The sequence below is a fragment of the Rhinopithecus bieti genome, unplaced genomic scaffold (genome assembly GCF_001698545.2).
Source record: "Rhinopithecus bieti isolate Rb0 unplaced genomic scaffold, ASM169854v2 scaffold_7684, whole genome shotgun sequence".
NCBI classification, from domain to species: Eukaryota; Metazoa; Chordata; class Mammalia; order Primates; family Cercopithecidae; genus Rhinopithecus; species Rhinopithecus bieti.
Genome location: NW_016806071.1, coordinates 2,825,869 through 2,849,879, shown reverse-complemented (window position 1 = coordinate 2,849,879; position 24,011 = coordinate 2,825,869). Strand labels below are relative to the sequence as shown.

Sequence of the window (24,011 nt, the reverse complement as noted above, 5' to 3'; positions counted from 1 at the left end):
TCCTTTCAGCAGGTGCAATCTGTTCAACCAGTACTGTGCTTAAGCCACACAATTTAGCAGAAAGAAAAAGTTGTCTACAGGTCTACCTGCTGAACAAATTCCCACACTATCTATACAACTTGGCCTTGGTCCTGAATGGCTGTTGGTATTCTGATTTTAAAATGGATTAATGGAAAACTTTTCTGAGACCAGACATTTTATCCTGTATCATGTAAGAAACCAAAGCATTTTCCCCCACACTGAAATACCTGTGAAAACCTAAAATATTTATATCTATAAAAGTTGATTTTAAAAACTCCAACCACCATACTATTTCATACCTAAATCATCAAACCAGTGTTAAATTTCTTTAATGATATTAATCCTACTTTTTTTTTTTTTTTTTTGACATGGAGTCTCGCTCTGTCGCCCAGGCTGGAGTGCAGTGGTACGATCTTGGCTCACTGAAGCCTCTGCCTCCCAGGTCCAAGCAACTTTCCTGACTCAGCTTCCTAAGTAACTGGGATTACAGGCTCACGCCACCACGCCCAGCTCATGTTTGTATTTTTAGTAGAGACAGGGTTTCACCATGTTAGCCAGGCTGGTCTTGAACTCCTGACCTCAGGCGATCTGCCCGCCTCGGCCTCCCAAAAGTGTTGGGATTACAGGTGTAAGCCACCACATCTGGTCTAACTTTACATTTTTTTTGAATCATTATCCAAATAGGGTCCAAACACTGTATTACATGTCTCTTAAGTCTCCTTTATAAGCTCCCATTCCATCTGTTTCCCTTGTAATTTATTGAAGAAACCATGTCATTTGCCTTGGAATTTCTTCTCAATATGGCTGATTGAAGTCCCACTGTATTTTTAAAACATGTTCCTGTATTCTCTTATTTCCTATAAAATGGTAGTTATATCTAGAGAGTTGATTAAACTTGACTTTGGGTCAATACTTCACATAGAATGTTAGTGTTTTACAAAGTAATTGAGAAGAGTTCACATGTTCAGGTCTTTATAAAATAATAAAAATTGGATTTTATCACATATTTATTAAAGACAATCATTTATAGTTTATAAAAAAATACTGCCCTGATATACACAAAATTTTCTACTCCCACCCACTACCCCATGTCCACACCAATATTCAATCTAGATTGGTTTAATCTTGAAGTGTAATCCAATAAGACTGAAGACCAAACACTTCAGGTCCTGGACAAGATAATAAAATACTCGTAAGCCTTCTGGATCCCTAAAATGCAAAAGGGAAAAAAAAAGCTTAAAACATTGAGATAAAACTGGCAAAAGATACCATTTAATAATCCCAATTATTTCTCTATCAAGATGTTGCAAAGGAACATTAAAACTTTGCATTAGGGCATTAAAACTTTGACCAATCAAGTGTCCCTAAAAAAGGAAAAGACTATATATTAAAAGGGTATATTATGAGGTAATTTAAATATGCTGAGTTTTTAATATAGGGAAATGCTTACATTAAGTGAAAAAATATAATTAAAATAATCAACTGTATTTTTTATGCTTCTTAAAAAGTATATATTCTATTAATGCACAGAAAAAAAGACTAAAAAGAAACACTGGAAGATATTAATAAGGGTTGTCTGATTGATAAGATTGTGGATGACTTTCCCCTTTCTACTTTTCTACCTTTCCTGTATTTTCTACAATGAGCATGAATTACTTTCAGAGTTAGGAAAACTTTTTTAAAAAGTAGTAGTACTACGCAGGACCAAGAGGTTGAAGATTACTGTGGCATTACTGGCTAAGAAGAAGGAAGAGTGTCCAAAGGAAGACAATCATGCCCAACATTTGCTAAAAGTGAGCCGTATCTAATCCTGAGTCCTCAAAACTTAACAGCCAAAGAAGTTGCCAAATTCTAAGGATTCTTTGTAGTATACAGGTTCATGCCTCAACTTGATAATCTACCCCACTGACAACATGAATTTTAAAATTTTTATCCCTTTTCACCAAACCAATGCTTTTGTAAAAAATAATAAATTTAAGGCCAGGCATGGTGGCTCACGCCTGTAATTCTAGCACTTTGGGAGGCCGAGGCAGGCAGATCACCTGAGGTTGGGAGTTCGAGACCAGCCTGGCCAACATGGTGAAACCCCGTTTCTACTAAAAATACAAAAAAGTTAGCCAGGTGTGGTGCCAGGTGCCTGTAGTCCAAGCTACTTGGGAGGCTGAGGCAGGAGAATCACTTGAACCCAGGAGGCGGAGGTTGCAGTGAGCTGAGATTGCGCCACTGCACTCCAGCCCAGGCGACAGTGCAAAACTCCATCTCAAAATAATAATAATAAATTTAAAATCAAATAAAATTTAGATCCTAAAAAAATGTCGTTTCACTGAAGTCAGATTTTAAGATGTGCCAGTCTGAACAGTCACACTGAGAAAGCTATTCAGACTCAGTAACTCTACGGTTTATCATGAGCACTCTTTAGGCATATTCCAATTTTTGTTCTGGCTGCTCCTATGCATTAATCTGTATGTGTGTGTCAACAAGAAGGTCACAGTAGCAATGGCTGAATGAAACACCAAAAGTAATAGGAGCAAGTTTTCAAAAATAATTTGGGGTGCCTCCCTAACAAGGAGGACAAAGCTGCCCACCTGCATTTTGCATTTGCCCCAGATCTTCCCATGATGGTCCCAATTTGGTTAAGGTTTCTCACCAAACTGCTCCCAAACAGACACAGCTGGATATAAGGATCATGCACACTTACTTGGATTGATTGACATCAATAAGGGAACCAATTTTTGATGTTGTAAAAGAAATGTGTTCATCTCCAATGACGATTTCAAGCTCCTAAAAACATTTTAGAAAATCTAAGTAGAATTGGGTTTTCATCAAACACACAGAAGGATTAATCATTTGCCAAATCACACAAACTTGACTACAGACGGTCACAAAAACAAGGGCAATTCACTCTGAGCACTGAACTGTGCTGGACACTAGAAACAAGAGATAAATACAGCTCATATTTAAAAGAAGTTGTACCCTCAAGACTCTACCATTTCTCAGATTTGGAAAAATCTACGTAGGTCTTTTTTTTTTTCCTGAGATAGTCTCGTCCTGTTGCCCAGGCTGGAGTGCACTGGCATGATCTCGGGTCACTGCAACCTCTGCCTCCCAGGTTCAAGCGATTTTCCTGCCTCAGCCTCCTGAGTGGCTGGGACTACAGGCGCCTGCCACCACGCCCAGCTAATTTTTTTTGTATTTTTAGTAGAGACGGGGTTTCACCGTGTTAGCCAGGATGGATTTTTTTTGTATTTTTAATAGAGACAGGGTTTCACCATGTTGGCCAGGCTGGTCTCGAACTCCTGACCTCAGATGATCCGCCTGCCTCGGCCTCCCAAGTGCTGGGACTACAGGCATGAGTCACTGCGCCCAGCCTATGTAGTACTTTGTATGAGTTTTCATCGTCAACAATGTGGAGTAACATGAATATATCTGTTTTAAAAATACCGAACGATTGGACTGGGTATGGTGACTCACACCTGTAATCCCAGCACTTCGGGAGGCCAATGCAGGAGAATCACTTGAGCCCAGGAGTTTAAGGCCAGTCTGGGCAACTTGGTAAAACCTCCTCTCTACAAAAAAATACAAAAACTCGCTGGATGTGGTGGCGTGCATCCGTGGTCCCAGCTGCTAAGAGAGGCTGAGGTGGGAGGATCCCTTTACCCCAGGAGGTCAAGGCTGCAGTGAGCTGTGATCTCATCACTGTACTCCAGCCTAGGAAACAGAGTGAGACCCTGTCTCCAACAACAACAAACAAAAACAAAAACCAAAGGATCTAACCTATCTAGGCAACTTCTAGACCTTAGGTTTGATCCCCACTTTGTCACTCCTTACCTGTATGATGGTGGGTCTCAATTTCCAAACAATGACATGAGTACCACAAACCTTCAAAAAGTATCTATGTGTAGCCTGCTAGGTGCTCGGTATTGTTCTCAGTGCTCAGGACAGATAAGTAAAACCAAGCAAACCAAAGATCTCTGCCCTGTGGAATTTATATTCTTGTGAGCCCTACTTACTTTTCTTCTTTTGATTCATATATACTTTTTGTTATAATTCAATCAGAAAATAGAAAAAACTGAGATGTTTCCAATACTCAGATTTATAAATTATTGCCATACTTGTGTCAGATTTTTTTTAAAAAGAAATAAAATATTACAAAATTTATGTCTATCTCCCATTCTGTTCTCCCTCCTATATCCCCTGATTTGTTCCATTCTTGTTTCAGATTTGGTAGTATGTTTTCAGTTACTTCTTTTTAGATACAGGGTCTCACTCTGTCACTGAAGCTGAAGTGCAGTGGTAGGATCATAGCTCACTGTAACCCTGAGTTCCTGGGCTCATGCCATCCTGCACCTTTAGCCTCCCGAATAGCTAAGACTACAGGTATGCGCCACCATGCCCAGTTAATTTTTAGCGCTTTTTTTCTTTTGTAGAAAAAAGGTCTCACTGTGCTGCTCAGGCTGGTCTTGAGCTCCTGGCCTCAAGCCATCCTCCCACCTTGGCCTCCCAATTAAAAAAAAAAGTGCTGGGAATGTAGGCATGCATCACTGCGCCTGGCCTAGACGTGGTAGTGTGTTTTAAAATTTTACAAAATGGTCATATTATACATACTTTTGCATTTTCATTCCACATTGTTTTTGAGACTTATCAATGTTGAGTTATACAGATCTAGCTCATTAGTTTTAAATGCTATAGTATATTCCATTTCCCTACTGAAATAAATTTAAGTTCTGAATTTTTGTTCCTATAAACAATGTAGCAAGAATATTCTTCTATACATCTCCTTGTACATATGTGAAAATGTCTCCATATAATTCCAAGTATTTTAAATGTTCCCAGATACCACAAAATTACTCCCTAACGCGGTTATACTAATTTTACTCTCACTCTTTTCTCGTATCATTTTTTAAACTCGGCAGATTTTTTCTGTTGTTATTCTAATGGGTCTGAAATGGTATCTCACTGTTGTTCTTTCATTTTACAAATGAAGCTGTAAATCTTTTCACATTTATTAGCCACTTGTTTGATCTTGTAAGTTATTCATAACTTTTGCACATTCTGCCACGGGACTGTCTTTTTATTACTTTCTAATTCCTTATATATTCTGGATAGAAAACTCTTGCCAGTTTTATGTTTTGCAGATATCTTCTTCCAGTCTATGGCTTATCTTTCAACTTTATCTTGCCATCTTTTGTCAAACCTAAGTTGTAAAGAAGTCAAATTTACCAATCTTACCCCTTAAGGTGTTTTAAAAACTCCTTCTCTACCCAGAAATAATAAGATAGTCTATATTCTGTTTAAAATTTTTGATTTCTATAGCCTAATTTAAAAACATTCCATAAATATATTGTCAGCTGTCCTGGTACAATTTGTTAAATAACTCATTCTTTTCCCATTAATGTGAAAGTCCACCTCTGTAGTATGCTGTTCCAAGTTTCCATATACTCATAAGTTGGTTTCTGGGCTCTTTATGCTGTTCCATTGGTTTAGCTGTCAATTCCTGAAGCAATATCATACTATAAATGACCAGAGTTTTATTATAAGAAATCTCCAGTATTATTTTGGCTACTCTTGCCTCTGATTTTCCACGAATTTAATGCTTATTCTATTTGATTTTAAGGGGAAAAAACCCTACTGCGATTTTTATTTGAATTAAGAGTGAACTTATAAATGACTTTGTTGAAAACTGACATCTATATGATACTGAATCTTCCCATCCACAAAAACGATACATAATTTTGTCCTTCTATAACGCCCTTTCAAGTTTTGTACATCTTGTTAAATGCATTCCCAAGTTCTTTATTAACTTTTCTTGTAATTATTAATGGGATTGATTTTAATTACAGTATCCAATGGCTTATTGCTGGTATAAAGGAATATGCTCTTCCCTCCTCACAGAATTGTTGTGATGGTTGAACGAGTTAACAGAAATAAAAATTTTATAAATGGTAAAGCAAAATACATATATATGATATTACTGAGATTCCTTGAACATAAATTAAAGTTAACTTTAGTAAGTACTGAGGGTAGGATTTTTAAAAAAATTCTTCTTGAAGGGTTGGTTGGTCCATCATTTTGAGGTTATTAGGCATGAGTTTATATGGGTTTTCATATTAGTTTAACAAATTATTATTGAGCTTTTACTATATATGGGCACTATTTTAGTCACTGGAGATACAGCAGTGAAAAAATTGAAAAGCAAGTAAGACAATTTTAGACAATAAGTGCTACAAAGACAACACATATTGTGATGAAATTGAAAGCAAAAAGAAAACACACACACACACATACACACACACACACACACACAGAAAAAGACAGCACAACAGATCTTTTTCTTAATGATGGGAAGAGACTTCTTAGATTGAATGGACAGGCAAGACATCACTGAGGAACTGACTTTTGAAGACCTCAATAATAGAGACAGTCTTGTACAGAGTTAAAGGAAGAATATTTTAGGCAGACTGTGGCAAGTGCAAAGGCCCTGAAGTAAGAACCACCTAGGTATTTCTGAGGAACAGAAATGAAGCTAGTAAGGTTTGAACACCATGAGACTGGAAGCATGGTAAAAGATAAGGTGGGAGTTTAAATTTTAAGTACAGTGGGAAGCCATTGGAGTTTAAATCAGTGGAATACATAAGCAAATTTACATTTTTAAAGATCACACCAGTCAGGCGCGGCGGCTCATGCCTGTAATCACAGCACTTTGGGAGGGCAAGGTAGGCGGATCACCTGAGGTCAGGAGTTCAAGACCAGCCTGGCCAACATGGTGAAACCCTATCTCTACTAAAAATACAAAAATTAGCTGGGCATGGTGGTGTGTGCCTGTAAGCTACTCGGGAGGCTGAGGCAGGAGAATCACTTGAACCCAGGAGGCGGAGGTTGCAGTGAGCTGAGATCACGCCACTGCACTCCAGTCTGGGTGACATAGTGAGACTCCGTCTCAAAAAAAAAAAAATTACATTGGCTTTCAGGATGGAAAATGGATGGTATGGAACAAGAGGAAAACAAGGGAACCTATTAGAAGTCCAGAAGTCTGGATTAGGATGGTAGCAGTCAGAGTGAAAATACCTTTTCTGTTAATTCAGTTCAATATGACAGTGGCTTTTATTTTTTAGTTACCAAAAATGGTGCTCGGAATGAATATATAATGTATATAAATACACATGAATTTAAATACATATACTGAATTATTTGCATGATTTTCCTTTCATTAGATTGGTGAAATAATCATGTTCTATTTCTCTTTGTATCTCCACAATGCTTTGTCCATAGTAGTTAGTAAATGATACAGGTAGCAAAAGCTTTAAGTGGAGGAGGGAGTGTGCGGGGTCCTAAGAAGAAATTCAAGGCTCGGTTCTTGGTGGCCAGCAGCACTTGTTCTCTCTGTTCCTTCCTATGGGATTAATGCTTCCCTAGACCAAGGTGCTTGCAATCTGCTTTCTGCAGGGCTGACCACCATCACCACCACCACCACCACCACCACCACCACCACACACACGCACACAGTTTCACTATCATATGCAGAGCACTAAAGCTCATCTTATTTGTAAGATTTCTGCACTACAGGATAACCAATAAAACATACCTGCCGGCCCACTCGGTCAGGAGGAGGCCACAATGCATCATCCTCTTTGGTAATTTCACTGTCATCAATTATTCTCTTCAGTTCCTCCATCACGCTTTTATGTACGTAAGCCTGAAAGCAAGTTAAAAGACAAAATGTATGTTGTATCCTTAAGCAGTGCTTTGACTCAGATAGTGATGGAAGATAAAAATAACTGTTTCTGCAGACTTATTTCTGGCAACTCCTTAAGTGGGAAGACATTCATGCTCAACCTCGGCATGATGCAGGTGAGGGACAGGGTCAGAAGTATACAATAAACTGCACCTCAGTCCCCCATCTAGCTGTTACTACCTCCTGGTACATCCTGTTCACATGGCCCTTCTGCCTGTCCACATAGCCAACTCACAAAGAAACCCAAAATAGATCTGTGAATGCCCCCTGCTATGGTTTGAATGTTTGTGTCTGCTCCAAAATTCATGTTGAAATTAATCCCCAATGCAACAGTGTTAATGGATAGGGCCTTTAAGAGTTGATTGGGCCTTGAGGGCAGAGCCCCCATGGATAGGATTAGTGCCTTAGGAGACAGCTTAAGAGAACTAGCTGGCCCCTTTCTTGTTCTTTCACCATATGAGAACACTGCATTCATCCCTTCTGGAGGATGCAAAAACAAGGCACAGTTGTGGAAGCAGAGACTGGGCCCTCACTAGACACTGAACATGCCAGCGCCTTGATCTTGGACTTCCCAGTCTCCAAAACTGTGAGAAATATATTTTTACGGCTTAAAAATTATCCAGTCTCAGGTATTTTGTTATAGCAAAACAAAAGAGACAGCAACACCTACATGCCCTGGTTTATTTTTTTTTTGAGACGGAGTCTCACTCTGTGGCCCAGGCTGGGGTGCAGTGGCGCAATCTCGACTCACTGCAAGCTCTGCCTCCCAAGTAGCTGGGACTACAGGCACCCACCACCACGGCTATATTTGTTTGTATTTTCAGTACAGACGGGGTTTCACCGTGTTAGCCAGGATGGTTTCGATCTCATGACCTCGTGATCTGCCCGCCTTGGCCTCCCAAAGTGCTGGGATTACAGGCGTGAGCCACTGTGCCCGGCCAGTTATTCTTAACTAGGTAATACGCTCCTGAGGAGCAAAATGTATTTGAAAAGATATGCCTGTGTAAAAAAATAGTGAGGATGTTGACATGTGTGAATAAGCATAAAACTGATAGCTAAAACAACAGTATGAAAAATATATGCTAAGACATTTTCAAAGGTGGCAGAGTGGTTAAAAGAGTAGCTTTGATGAAGCCTTAATGATGTAGTAGAAATCACAGAAAGGAGAATACAAACTTTACTGGGGTAGGATTGGGAATTCCTGCTGTATCTCTTACTAGCAGGGGTAACTCTGAACAAGTCTCGTAATTAATATCTGGGCCTTTATTTTCTTATTTGTAAGGGGGCTATAATACCCTCCCCCATCACATGGGCTTATAATCAGGGTTAAATAAGATGCCATGCCTGACATCTAACATGCATTCAATGATATCAACTGCTTTCCCATGCTCCCTTTCCCACTCAGATGCAAATTAAATAGCTCTCCATTGTGTACTATGTGCCAGGGAATATACAGAACACTTTAAGTATAATATATTTAATTTTATGACAGCACTTGGGAGTGGGAGGTAGCTTTTATTTTCCCTGTTTTTGCAGGTGAAGAAACAGAGACTTAATCAAGTTCAGCCAGGAACTTGCCCACGGTCACATGGGGTAGTAAGCAGCAGACTCAAGAGTTCAAACCAAGGTATGTCAATGGTTACCAGTAACTGATTCCACATTGTAAAATAAAAAAAATCCCAACTAAAAGATGATTTGGGAAATAATCCAGAAGCTGTCTACAGACATGTGTCTCTCTCCCTGTTCTTTACCTTTCAATACTACTAGATACAACAAAAACAATGCAAGACAAAAAGCTGAAATGTAGAAAATGAAGGACTCTCAGAAGGCATACCTCTTTTCTGATCATGACATCATTCTTGTAATTGCTGTTGTTGGCATATCTTAACTTCCCTGTGGGGACAAAAGCCAAATTCAACATATAATAAAAACATGAATAAAGCATTAATGCCATACCAAGACTATCGGCAGTTGCCTAAAATGTATCTAACTTGCTCAAAGTGTCTAAGAGATTTATTATTTACTCTTAAGGTAGTTCAACAATACTAGTCTTTCAGTTCTTCATTTCAGGCTTAAACAGCTAATTATACAGCTGACACTCAACTACTGCAAAAAGCAGCTCAGGTGAGGTATAAACACAGGCAGGCTCTTTTCTGACTTTGTCGAATCACATTTTTGCAGGTGAATGTCCTGAAAACAGGCATAGTAAATGATAACTTACCAGCACATAGGACCTCCTGAGGCTCAAATGAGTTGTGAAAACATTTTGAAAACTGTAGGATGCTGTTTACATATATTATCATGTGACTGTGCCACACACTATTTCTGTGATGGAAAAGCTGTTGCTTTTATCACTGAGCACATTTGGTACACAAGACCCTTTGTCCATGTGTGCATCTAACAGGTTAATGTGAGTACATGGTGGGGATGAGGAGAAGATAGAAGGAACCAGAAGACACGTAGACTAGAAGACATACATGTGAGATGAGCCCAGTGAATTTATTCCAACAGCCTCTGTGCCGTCTCTCTGCCTCAAGTTTCTTCACATTCAGTTCACTGTCCATACAGTGGACAAGGTGATGTGGTAACAGATCTATCAGATTAGGTTACACTCCATCTCAAAAAAAGAAAAAAAAAAAAAAAAAATCCAAACTCCTCAACATGGCATACGGCTAAGCAAAGCCCCTGCCTGCTTTTCCAGCCTCACTCCTGCAATATTCTTCTCTCACACAGCTGGAGTCGAACTACTTGGTTTCTGCCTGAAACATCCCAAGCACTTTTTGGTTTTCAGCCTCTTTGCATGCTGTCTAAAATGCCTTCTTGACTCTTCTCGGTCTCCTAACCAATACCTCACATCCCCTCCTCCCATCATTTTATGTAGGAAGCCTCCTCTGATCCTCAGGCTTGGCTAGCTGCCCCTTCTCTGCTGCAAGTCTCCTCTGTTTCTTTTTACCACAACACCTTAATACGCTGTTTGGTCCCTGCTTACAAATCCATCTCCCTCACAGTCAGGGCCTGTCAGATACATCTTTGTGGCCCACTGAATGGATGTTTTCTGTCATCTTTGATTCCTCTTTCCTTCACCACAGTGCCTCCGCCAAAAAAATCCTATCAACGATCAAAGTCCAGTTAGTTCTGCCTCCAACAGTTTCCTAAATCTTTCTCTCCATTTCTACTATCTCTGTAGTCCCAACCAACATCTTTTTTTTTTTTTTTGGTGACACAGTCTTGCTCTGTCACCCAGACTAGAGTACACTGGCACTATCTCAGCTCACTGCAACCCCGCCCCAGGTTCAAGCGATTCTCCTGTCTCAGCCTCCCGAACAGCTGGGATTACAGACGTCTGCCACCACGCCCGGCTAATTTTTGTATTTTTAGTAGAGGTGGGGTTTCACCATGTTGGCCAGGCTGGTCTCGAACTCCTGACCTCAAGTTATCCGCACACCTCGGCCTCCCAAAGTGCTGGGATTACAGGCATGAGCCACCGCGCCTGGCCCCCAACATCTTTCTTGTCTTGACAACAGTCTCCTAATCAATAGCCCTGTTTTCACTCTTGCCCATTCCGCACCCAATAACCAGAATGCTTTTTCAAGAACAGATCACATTTCTTCTCTGCTTAGAACCTTCCAAGCCCGACCGGGCGCGGTGGCTCACGCCTGTAATCGCAGCACTTTGGGACGCCGAGGCAGGCGGATCGCCCGAGGTCAGAAGTTCGAGACCAGCCTGGCCAACCTGGTGAAACCCTGTCTCTACTAAAAATTACAAAATTAGCCGGGCGTGGTGGTGGGTGCCTGTAATTCCAGCTACTCGGGAGGCTGAGGCAGGAGAATCGCTTGAACTCGGGAGGCGGAGGTTGCAATGAGCCGAGATCGCGCCATAGCATTACAGCCTGGGCAAAAAGAGCGAAACCCGTCTCAAAAAAAACAAAAAACAAAAAACAACAAAAAAAAAGCCTTCCAAGTCCAAACTCTTTACCATGGTCTATAAAGATCTACAAGGTGCGGCTCCTACCTACCTATCCGACATCATCTCCTGCCATCTCCCAGCTCACCACTCTTCAATCACACTGACCACCTGAGACATGCCTAAGCTCATTCCCGCCCTGCAGCCTTGACTTCTGGTATTCCCTTTGGGTAGAATGGTCTTCCTTGTGAGCTTCACAAGGCTGGGTCCTTCTTGCTAATTAGGGCTCGGCTGCAATATACCATTAGAGCTCTCTAATGGCCAACCTATCTAAAAACAGCCCATCCAGCGATTATTCTATGTTATTTTCTGACCACTCACTGCTATCTGGAATCATCTTTTCATGATCTCTCTCCCAGCAGTAAAACACAAGTTCCACGAGAGAGGAAGTTTGTCTACCTTCGCTGCCGTATCCCCAGAGTGGAACAGAGACTGGCACACAGTGGGCGTTCAGCCAACGTTTGTTGTATGGATAAAAAGACGCCGTGGAGCAGACACAGTGGCGCTCCTTTCAGATCCGCACTGCACAGGTCTCAGCCCCTTCCTCCTCTAGTTCCCCACAGATTTCCGACCCTGGGCCTCCCCACTCGCCCGCCCCCAGGCCTGGTCCCGCTCCCGGCGGGCGGCAGGCTGCTTTTACCGTCCGGTCGGAACTCAAATTCCAGGAACTCGTGGCCGAACTTGCCCTTGTGCCCCACGTAGTAACGCAGATAAAAGTCACTCTCCATGGCTCCCAAAAGACAACCGAGCCCGAACTTCAACGGCAGGCCGCACTGCCGCAGTCTGCGCCCGACACTGACGTTTGCGGCGGCGCGCGGAAGTGACGTCAGGTCACGCCGTCGCGTAGTGGAGGGGTTCTTTCTCGCTAACCTGTTCGCCCGGAAGTGGCAACAAGACTGCCACACCCCCTCACGCCTAGGAGGTAACGAACTTTGTTTAACCCGGAGGCGGGGCCAACCAGCTCCGCCCCTCCAGCTGGACTCGGGAGCGAGGTTGAGGTTGGTACCCGCGGAGTTCTCTCCAGGCCTGAGGCCGACAGCCAGCCGCCTGCCTACCTCTGGGCTTTGAACGCGGGGTCTGGTGACTTCGCTTAAAGATCTCGGGCCGAACACCCTGAGCCTTGCGCCTGCCAGGCTCAACCTCAGTTCACAGGACCCCCGACTTGTGTGAGTCGTACACCGCTCTTTACCGTCTCTGGACCTAGGTCATCTCGGCAGTAAAATGGGGTGAAATGACCCGACCTCCCCGGAGGATGCCGCGCACGATGTGTGTGCCTCAAGATGGCTTCCATTGACCTGAACTGTTAAGAAAGCCCTCCTCAGTGACGCCTTCCCTGAATCCACAGTGGAGATTGCCGTTTCCCTGGAACTAGTTCACCCACACTTACCCATTTCGTCCTTTTCCAGCTTTTATTTCTCTTTCTGCCCCACTGATCTCTAGAATAGGTGCTGTGAGAAGTTAGAGTATTTGATCTCCCACTCCCCAGTCATCCCAGTTACCGAGCAGTGATTCTCAGTCTGGCTGCACATTGGAATTACCTGGGGAGCCTCTAAAAATACTGATGCCAGGGCTCTACCCCAAGCCAATTAAAATCTCCAGCGCTGGAACTGGGCATTGGTACTCTTTGTAAAGCTCTCAGTTGAGTCAGAGTTGCGGACCACTGACCGAAGAGACTCTTTTCAGGGCAAAGTTGTCCTCTGTGAAGCCATTCTGGCTCTGGAAAACATTTACAGTTGAATAGGGCCAGAGCAATCAAGATCATAATTATTTAATAGGAGCCTGCTTTCACTCATCTAAGTTCCAGGCTTAGAGAGAATGAATGGTTCTAGAGACAGTGCTGAGATGACATTCTTGGGGCCTGGCAACTAGAACTGTATAAGATTCTGTAAGTCGGGACAGCAGTCTCTGATTCCTATCCCCTTTTTTTTTTTTTTTTTTTTTTTTTTTTGAGACAGAGTTTCGCTCTTGTTGCCCAGGCTGGAGTGCAACGGCTGGTTCTCAGTTCACCGCAACCTCCACCCCCAGCTTCCCAAGTAGCTGGGATTACAGGCACGTGCCACCACATCCAGCTAATTTTTGTATTTTTAGTAGAGACAGGGTTTCACCATGTTGACCAGGCTGGTCTCAAACTCCCGACCTCAGGCGATCCATCCGCCTCGGCCTTCCAAAGTGCTGGAATTACAGGCATGAGCCACCGCGCATGGCCCCCAGTCTTAACAATGAGTCCTTTTCTCCCTGAAAAAGCATTAGCAGCAGAGTGTGGAGTAGGTGTGGTGGGGAAAAAATCATTGGACACTGGTTAAAATAATCTTTTGTGTAACAATGACTCATTGTAACCAAAGGTGAACTGACTCAACTTTTAGACTTCAGTTTCCTTCTCTTTAAAATGAGCATAAAATGTACACCTAGCAGAACTGTTATAAGAAACAATGTCTCAGAAACTGTAAATTGCTATAAAACCATAAGATATTTTTATTACAAAACACTGCATATTGGTGGTAACAAGGGAACTGTATAAAAGAGAAGGGGGCTAGACACGGTGGCTCACACTTGTAATCCCAGCACTTTGGGAGGCTGAGGCAGAAGGAACACTTCAGCCCAGAAGTTTGAGACCAGCTTGGGTAACATAGGGAGACTTTGTCTCTACAAAAAATTTAAAAATTAGGTAGGTGTGGTGGTGCACACCTGTAGTCCAGGTATCAAGCACCTAATAAATGTCAGCTCCTAGGCTGAATGGGATTACCTGTGCTTGTTTTTCGAATCATCACAACAATTTTGAGGTGGTAATTAGAGTTAAGTGTGTAGAGGGATTAAGCAATTGCTACAAGGTTATTTTCCAGGAGTAAAATTACAAAAATCATAAGTCAATCTGGGGATCTTCAGATGTGGCAAATAACAAAAGTGTTGAGAAATTTAAAGGATACACAACTCCAGTCAGGCTGTAAAGTAATCTAGGTTTCTGGATATGGGACGTGGTGTAACTGAAAGAGCATAGTCTGTGTGTGTCTGCCGTGCCTGCATTCAGCGTCATTTATTGAGCATCCACTGAGTGTCGTGTGCAGGGAGGATACAATGTTGAGCAAGACAGTTCTTTACAGAGCTTGCAGAGGAGGAAGTTAAGGAGCATACAAGCAATTACAATGTAAGGATAAGATTACCAATAAAGGAAGCACAGAGTACTACTATGGAAGTACATGAGGTGACTCCTAATACAGTGTAGGGTCCTTAGGGAAATGTTCCTGAAGGAAATGTTCCAGAGGAGCCCCAGAACTGTATGATTAGAATATAGAGAAGTGATGAGGCTGGAGATGGGGCAGAAGCTGAATCATGAAGGGCTTTATAAACCATATTAAAAGAGTTTGGGCACACCCAAGAATATTGAATTTTAGTGCCAGCAAAGCAGTTGAAGGGCTTTAAACAGGAAAGTGGAAATAAGTGGTGGTGATACATCTATGGCATTTTAGAAAGACTCTTTGGCTGCAGTGTTGTGGATTAGATTGGAAAACGAAAAGACTAGACGTATGACATTCAGATAAGTAGTTAAAGTAATCTATTAGCTGGGCAGGGTGGCGTGTGCCTGTAGCCCCAGCTACTCGGGAGGCTGAGACAGGATAATTGCTTGAGCTCAAGAGGTGGAGGTTGCAGTGAGCTGAGATCGTGCCGTTGTACTCCAGCCTGGGCAACAGAGAACGATACCTTGTCAAAAAAAAAAAAGAAAAAAAAAGGCAAGCAAAATAATTAGCCAGGCATTGTGGCATGTGCCTGTAGTCCCAGCTACTCAGGAGGCTGAGGCAGGAGGATTGCTTTAAGCCCAGGAGTTTAAGGTTGCAGTGAGCTATGATCCTACCACTGTACTCCAGCCTGGGTAACAGAGTGCGACCCTGTCTCTTAAAAAAAAAAAAAGTAAAGGAGATAGAAAAGTGGATGGATTTGAAATAGAATACCATAATTTAAAGGGTGGGCAAAGGAGATGAAGATGTGGCCAGAAAGATAGGAGAAAAACCACGAACATGGTATCATGGAAGCCAAAATAAAAGTATTCCAAGAAAAGAGTGGCTAACAGTATTAACTACTGCTTCCAGGTCAAGAAAGATTAAGACTGAAAATGTTTACCAGGTTTATAATCGAGGAGGTCCTGGATGACCTTGGCAAAAGCAACCCCAATGGCATGGGAATGAATGGTAGGGCAGAAGTATTGGGATGCAAGTAGGCAAAAATTGTTATGGAAGTACAGAGGTGAGTTATCTAACCTAGCCTTAGAGAGAAGGGAAGGCTTCCTGGAGGAGGCATTACCTAAGTGGAGTACTCAAGGACAAATAGGAGTTAGTCATATAGAGGCAGAAGAGGAAAATTTAGGCAGAGAATGCTGCGTTACAATTGATTGTAGGGGGCACTAAAAATAACTGTGACTTTGGGCAGTTACTTCACCCATTTTCTCATCTATAAAATGGGAGTGGAGCTGGGTGCGGTGGCTCACGCCTGTAATCCCAGCACTTTGGGAGGCCGAGGCGGGTGGATCGTGAGGTCAGGAGATCGAGACCATCCTGGCTAACACGGTGAAACCCCATCTCTACTAAAATACAAAAAAAAAATTAGCCGGGTATAGTGGCGGGGACCTGTAGTCCCAGCTACTTGGGAGGCTGAGGCAGGAGAATGGCTTGAACCCGGGAGGCGGAGCTTTCAGTGAGCCGAGATCGCGCTACTACACTCCAGCCTGGGAGACAGAGTGAGACTCTGTCTCAAAAAAATAAATAAATAAATAAAATAAAAAAATAAAATGGGAGTGGATAGTATTGACAGTATTTACCTCACCAAATTGTTGACAAAGATTGAGATAATGTATGTAGAATACTGGTACACATTAGGGACTCAGTTCACTCCCCCTCATTAAAGTATTACAATGAAACAATACTTAAAGATTTTTAAAAAATGAATTTAATCTCTCTCTAGAAACAGTGCACTGATTTTACAAATGTCCACATTTGGTTTTCAGTTTACCAAGATGATGTTAGTACAGCGAGTGAGATGCAGCACGCCATCTTCAGCCCCCTCGCCTCTGGAAGAGACACCAGACTGCAAAGGGCACTGCATACAGAAGCTAATGGAACTTGAATGGCAAGACAAAAAGAGCAGAACCGGTTAGTGTGACACAACATTCTAACATGCCTGATTCTTACATCGAATATGGTAACTTGAGGGTTGGTGGGGGAAGACAAATAAGGAAAATCCACTTGGGAACAATTTGATGAAGTTTGCAAACCAGCACTTTACCCCCAAATTAACAACAGCTTGTATGGAAAAAAAAAACGCTATTTTAAAATTATATGGTTTGGACAGGTATCTGTTTTCTCTTGTAGTTTTTGTAAAAAAGTATCAAAACCTTGGCTTTAAATATATATATATATATACACACACAAGTGGCTTTTTAAAAATTACTTTTTATAGCACAAAGTGTTTGTAAATGCAGAGGGTTTCTGCTAATTCTTGACTGTGCACATGGTGCATAGCCTGAATGAACAGAGCTTCCTGATTTTTTTTAACTGAAAAATTGAAGCAGTAATTCTTTAACCTTCTAAATTTTCCATACCCTAAAAATACAGTGTGAGAAGACTGTTACTCTATCTTCATGCATTTCGGGAAAAGGAATTATTTACTCTGAAATGTTTAATGCTAACTCATTTATATTTTGTGAAATGATGAGTGTATGGCTGGAGTTTCAGGGGTAGGGTGGAGAGGCTTGCATTCCTGTGCCATTTCCCCATTCCCACCAACGCCTGACTGGACAGTGATTGGTATCCCCTCTCCAGACTCAATGTCTTCAAAATTTTCAGTTTTCTCTCTCACAGTTGAGAAAATCTAAGAGGCTCTCAACAACATGGCATGCTTCTGTGAAAATCCCACTGCCCTTATATTAGTCTTCGTTGACCATATAAAAAAATCTTTGACTCAAATATGTGAAAAGCAGTCAGCATTTTCCTTTGGCCACTGGAAAGCTTGAGGCTGAATAATATCAGGTCTGCAAAGTGCTGGTAATGCATCCTAATGAATTTTCCATGATGAATTTAGTGCCTTGTACACAATGATCAAGAAATGCTTCATTGAATCAGAAATTAATCTAACTATTTTATAAAGTGCTTACATTGAACCTCTTTCCATACAGCCTCATTTCTTGACGCCTTGAGCCTTTTGTTCCTGTTAGAATGAACTGTGCAGTTCCTAAAGTCCCCATGCTGTTTCATACCTCTGTGTTTCAGCTCGGTGTGTCTCTGCCTGAAGCAGCTTGGAATCCCCTTCTTAATTTTAAGACTTAAAGTCACTTCTATGATGACCCTATTCCTCATCTTCTTAGGTAGAAAGACCCCTCTCTCCATTGTGCCCTAACAGTGCTCTGAATAGAATCGATGCCTTTTTTGTTTCCACATATATCTTCCTCCACTGCTACTGTGAACTCTGTAAAGTCAGAACATGTGTGACTGACCTTTACATCTGCAGTGCCAGGTGTGTAGTTGGTATCTAATGAGTGGTTTTAGTGAATGAATATACTGCAGTCATACTGAGATAACTGGAGGGATCAATAGGACTTACTGCCATACATTTAAATCCGATCTCATTCTCTTTTTGCCAGTTAATGGGTTACTTCAATCTGTTTTATAAATAATCCGTGCTATCAAGAGTAGATAAGTACAGTTTTCATTTTCTCTGTTTCTAGAAGGCATTTCAACTAGTGCCTTTGTAATTCCACTGGAGGAGAGGTAGACCATAGTATAGGTAGCAGGTCTGATACAATGTTCAGGCAGCCCAAAATAGTCTTCCTGCAGATGGAAATGGAGGAATAGCACTGGGACTGGCTTCTGATACATTTTCTGCCCTCTTGGCATTATCTCTGAGCTTCCTTCCAGCTCTATAGTCCAGTGACTCTGTGATCTGTGATTGGCTGTAGATACCTATGCACAGGGGGCAAAAGGCAAAAGAAATGTAACTACACCTCAAAATGAGGCTGAAAAGCCTCTGCGAATGGGGGAAGGTGGATCTGACTCCTCAGGTTTCATCTATTTACTGCTGTCCAACAAATGAGTATTTCACAATTTGTTTCTTGTAAAGGGTTGCTCCCATAGCTGCCTCTTTCAAACTTCAGTTATAGCATATGCAAGAAACATGGATGTCTCTGAGAAAGTTGTGAATTTCATCATCATTTTGAGATCTCAGGCTGTATGTCCAGACCCCATTCATTATTTTTTTCTGTGAATGCCAGGATCTGACTGAAAGTTTAGAAACTATGCCTTATCCACTGTTATCATTTAATTCCTTGGAAAATTCAGTTTCTTTGGAAGAAGGTTACAGAAAAAGTCACTTGTTTTGAGTAAATTTCCATGTTTTCACTGTCATCATTTTCTTCAGTCAAAATAATTTTACTCTCCGTTCTTAAAAGAATAGTAATGTGAGTAAGCTCCATAGGAGTTGGCCACGTGTTCTTAAAATTCTGTTTGGTATTGGTCATTCTAGGTCAACTGCATTTACCCTCTCAATGAATGTTTCAGGACTATCAACACACGCATGTCATGAGGAGATTGCTGGATTATGCAAAACACAGTGCCCAAGCTCCAGAATATAGTTATTTTCTTAGAGTTTAGGAGGCCAAGAGTGATGCAGAGGAAGGTCCTAGGTACAGGATGCTAGAACTCCAGAATGTCTGACTGAAAATTCAAAGGGTATCAAGCTGGTGAGACATCCAACCTTCATTGAGTTGGGGACATCTGGCAGGTAGGGATGGGAAGGCATTTGCTTAAGTGTGTCAAGTTCCAGGTATGATGAGATTAGATGCATCTCCTCTGCTCCTACTTAAGTCAAACACTTCCATGTTGCACCTTGTCCCTGGTTGTCTACTGGGAGTAAGTGGCAGAACAACAGAGTTAAGAAACTCAAACTCTTTCTTTTTGGATGGGAAAGCCAGTGGGGACTGAATCCTTCTGGGACTATAGGATTATGTTTCCAATGGGAGACCCCACAAATAGAAAAGAGCACTGCTCCCTTCCTCCCGCAAGGCCAGGAAAAGCAAAGAAGGTGTCTATAATGAAGAACATCTATACATATACCCAGAGATTTTTCTTTTATTTACAAAGCAGTAAACCAAATTCCTGTGTGAACATAAATATCCAATATACTATAATATTGTGTATGCCATTTCCCCCCTCAAATATGACTTCAGTTTTGGCCAGTTGTTCTGACTTAAGCCAAAAATTAGTTTCATCTATATGAACATATGATGGTAAGTAACCTATTTATTACTTTAAAATGTTTCCCCACATAAAGGAAATGGTAGAGAGTAAGGGGAAAAGAGAAATAAGAGATGTAATAAAACCTGTTCCACCATCTTTATTCTCAACCACAGCATGTCCCAGATGTTCAGTGCCTGGGCCAGTCTCTATAGTAAACTTGGGCTGTTCTGGAAATGTCTCCACTTAGCTCTGTAAGAATGGCACCCTTCAGGGTGCTTCAAAGGAAACTTACTGAATTCAACCCAAGTGTCCTGAAAGAAATTGAAGAAGTTACTCAAAGAGCTGAATTTTAAAACAAGGAGTAGCTGAGGGTGAGGCATATTCTATCTTGAGTTTCTGAGCACTCTGGTACCATGCAATGTCTGTACACTGACCTTTGCCAAAGCCAAGAAAGCCCCAGTAGGAGTCATAGCAGCCATGTGTGAGCTGAAAGGCTTTTCCTGACTTCCTAGGGTTGCAGGAATGGCCAGAGGTGAAAAGATTGCCTTTTTTACTACATAATTGCACAAACCATGGTATCTATTTTCTGAGCCAAATTTCCAAAGGCTTTTCTGAAAACTACAAGATATACCCCTTGTGGACTGTGTTAAAATAAATTTATCTTTATGTATTTGAACAGTAGCCATAGATGTGCCTCTTCTCTACAGATTTTTCTGTCACACACATACACATATAAACACACACATATACACACACAGAGTCTGCGTGGTGGGCCAAACATGCCAAAATAAATACTCTCCACTTCTCTAAATTTATTTATAGAACTCATCTGATTTTAAAATATGTTAATAAATAAATCTAAGATGGGGGAGGGAGTTGAAGGTTTTTTTTTTTTTTTTTTTTTTTTTACTTATGTTGATGGATAGCCACAAAGCATAATCATCTTATTTACAAAAAACAAACCCCCCAAAACCTAAAAAAGTCCCCCCAGCAACCAAACATCTTCTGTAAATATATTTTTTAAATGATGAGTAAGGTACTGTGCCATTGGCCCCCATTTGGTTATGTGCATCATGTTAGTCAGCAGTAGCCATTCCACGAATTCCTCATGGGTAGTGCAACCAGTTAAAAACTGTATAAAACATTATACATAGAAAAACTCTCACATCCTTTGGATGTTTGCAGTTCATCATAACTTTGTGGTTACCTTTCCGCAACATAAATTTAAAAAAAAAATCACACACACACATACACTCACACAGACCCATATATAGAAACCCATTCATCCAGTCATACGCCATCCAGAGTGTAGTGGGTGGGACTGAATTCCATGAGGCACGAAGTGGGTGATCCCATCCTCAGGGTAGTCCATCATCTTCAAGGCTTAATGCCACTCGCTGGGGAGACAAACCAAAGAATTCATCATTAGATCCATAAGAGTTACTCTTTATTGAGTATTGACAAAGTACAGACTTATGTTACTTTAACAGGTATTAGCTCACATAATCTTCAAACTATCCCAAGAGACAAGATTTATCCTATTTATTTTACAGATGAGAAAACAAACTCAATGAGCTTAAGTAGGGTTTGTTCTGGATCACATAGCAAGTGGCTGAACTAAAATTTGACCCCAGGTCTGTATGAATACAAAGCTGTGGATTTTTTCACCATTCTGTTTTGTATCTTTGTAAAGAAGAGTTGCACAGATCTAAATTTTCTCAATCCTCCCTTATAGGATTTTAGGTTTGGTCAATTTCAGTGGGTGAGCTTTGGCAAATGTTAAATTTCAAGCTATGGGGTTACTTGTCTCTAGCATGCTAATCACATTTAGGAAGGTAATATACTGCACCTTCCCAACAGATTAAACAGAATTGGGAGGCAATGCAGGTTAATTAAATTCCATCCCTCTCTCCCTCACCTCTACTTTCTAGTCATTAGGTAGATGCTAGACTCCTGTCTGCCAAAAATGGCTGACCATGAGACGGTGAGCCCACTAACCCCTGAGGCAGTCTATTCCATTGTGGACAATAGATTTAAATTCTTTTCTATATTAATGTGAAATTTGTTTGTTTATATCTTCTGACATTCCCTGATTCCATCTCTCAGACTCAGAGACAGTTCTACATAGGACAACCCTTGAAATTTATAAATGGTGTTTGAATTCCCTTCCCTTCATTCTGAGTGTTTTCTTCTCCAGAATACACATCTAACTTTCTCCATCTAGTCCTGATGTAATCTTGTTTGCCTCTTTTCCATTTCCCAGATACCCTCCTTTGGAAAGATTCTCCCCAGCTTCAGTATTTTTCTCACAGTTACGTGAATTTGGGCCAGCCACTTTACTTCTCTGAGACTTAGTTTTATCATCTATCAAATGGGAATAGTAATAGGACCTACCTCACAGGGTTGTTGAGGAATCAAATGAGATAATGCACGGAGAGTGTTTAATATAGTACCTAACAACACATAGGGCCCAGAATATCCTAGGTCAATGTAACCAGCATAAAATAGAATCAGACTCCCATCTCTGAACATTCTACATATGATAAAAAGTAACTCTACTGCCTTTCAAGTCATCTTTGGGTTATCTGTAGTTTTTTAATGAATGCAGTGGCCATCCTCCACTAGTGTAGATAATTGAGGCTACCTTATTCTAGTCCAGCCACCCTCCTACTCTCTCCAAGACAGATCTCTAGGCCAAAGATAGGCCCCAGTAGTGATGGTACAGTTACCTGAGAAATGGACAGAGGAGAGACAGGTTGTTGAGAATATTGATTTCCAGAGCTTCAAGGCTATTAACCTCATGATATAAAGGAAAGAGCATGGGCTTTTGTGTATATACAGACTGGAGTTTGAATTCTGGTTCTGCCACTTCCTGGCTATGACCTTAGGCAAGTTATTCAATTTCTATGAGTCTCAGTTTCCTCATCTGCAAAATGGGGCTAATAATATTGGCTTGATAAAGTTATTATGAAGATTAAATGAGATAATGTATGTAAAACACTGAGAACAGTGTCTGACACACAGTAGGTGCTCAATAAATGTTGATTTCCCCATTCTACTATATTTCTCTGCAACTGGCAGAAGCTTATTACTCGGTCCTTAGACTCATCAGGAGTAACTCCCCCTGAGTCATTTCTTTCTCTGGAAATAATGTCATTTTACATGTGCAGAGTGCTTTGTAAGTCACAAAGTGCTCTCACAAGTGCTATCTCACTTGTACTTTATAAACTCAGGAGGCAGGTAGAATGCGGGTTATTATTCTCATTTTACAAATAACAGTGAGCAGAAAGAAGTGACTGAGATCACAGGGCTGTGGAAGGATGGAACTGGGAATTTTCTTACTCCAAGTTCAGTGCTTCTTCCACTGTGCCCCCTCTGATCTTCAAAAATTGGTCAAGCAACTATTTTTTTTGGACTGGCCGAGGTTAAGGATCCTCAAGGCCGTCTGCTAACCCTCCTCATTTGCTCCATCTCATTTCCCATGTCTCCCCTTCATGAACAATTTGCCTCAGCAGCAATTCTGTCTGCTCTGCCCCAAACTTGATCGCTTTCTTCCACATGCCATTCATTGGTCTGTGACTAACCCATTTTTCTTCTTTGCTCCAACACCCAGCTTACAATTTGCAGCCTTCCCAAACCAGAAAGCCTTCTAGGATTGGCTGCGCCTGCCTTGGTTCATGCCCTCACTCACCAGCCCCTCAGACTTAGAGTGGCACTGCCCTACCTTGGACTTGACGACAGGCAGCTCGGAAAGAGGGTTCTTCGGGAGTTGGTGCAGCTGTGACCTTGGTTCCCCCGGCAAGACAAAAAGCTCCTTGAGGGCAGGGGCTGGGTCTTCCAGTTCTCTGGTCTCCCCAAGACAGGGCTCTGCCCACAGTGGGCGATCAAAGCTGCTGATTGCCTGACAGGGGGATGGCACTGTGGATGACCTCTGAGGTCACACTCAGCCCCCTGACTCTGCTGTATAACAGTGACACCTGTTGTGCCACTTCGTGGTCCTCATTCCCCCAAAAAGCCATGCTGTGTTGTGCCTTTAAGCCTTTGCACATGCCTCTATCTGGAATGCCATTTCCCTCCTT

The 24,011-nt window shown here is 41.6% G+C and overlaps 2 protein-coding genes across 14 annotated transcripts in view; both read right to left on the bottom strand.

Annotated features, from left to right (window-relative positions):
• Positions 1-976: 976 nt before the first annotated feature.
• MAGOH (mago homolog, exon junction complex subunit) lies at positions 977-12,600 on the bottom strand. Of its 2 annotated transcripts, none has more exons than XM_017874576.1 (5): positions 12,357-12,600; positions 9,588-9,646; positions 7,604-7,714; positions 2,720-2,802; positions 977-1,230 (listed from the first exon to the last, which is right to left on the bottom strand). In XM_017874576.1, exons 1-5 carry the CDS (start codon positions 12,442-12,444, stop codon positions 1,131-1,133), a joined length of 441 nt encoding a protein of 146 aa, XP_017730065.1. In that variant the 5' UTR covers positions 12,445-12,600; the 3' UTR covers positions 977-1,130. The 2 variants fall into 2 exon arrangements, with proteins under 2 accessions (XP_017730065.1, XP_017730066.1); XM_017874577.1 differs by lacking the exon at positions 12,357-12,600 and adding an exon at positions 10,231-10,383 and having other exon boundaries at positions 997-1,230.
• A 4,043-nt stretch (positions 12,601-16,643) lies between these two features.
• Positions 16,644-24,011, bottom strand: part of LRP8 (LDL receptor related protein 8) — an 86,829-nt gene continuing 79,461 nt past the window's right edge. For 4 of the 12 annotated variants that reach the window (XM_017874561.1, XM_017874560.1, XM_017874562.1 and 1 more), the window contains 2 exons: positions 23,657-23,833; positions 19,807-21,329 (listed from right to left, as the gene is read on the bottom strand). In XM_017874561.1, coding sequence (XP_017730050.1) covers positions 21,291-21,329; positions 23,657-23,833 — 216 coding nt within the window. In that variant the 3' untranslated portion in view covers positions 19,807-21,290. Of the gene's footprint in view, positions 21,330-23,656; positions 23,834-24,011 lie in introns of all 12 variants that reach the window. The other 8 variants (XM_017874567.1, XM_017874569.1, XM_017874563.1 and 5 more) reach the window with 3 other exon arrangements.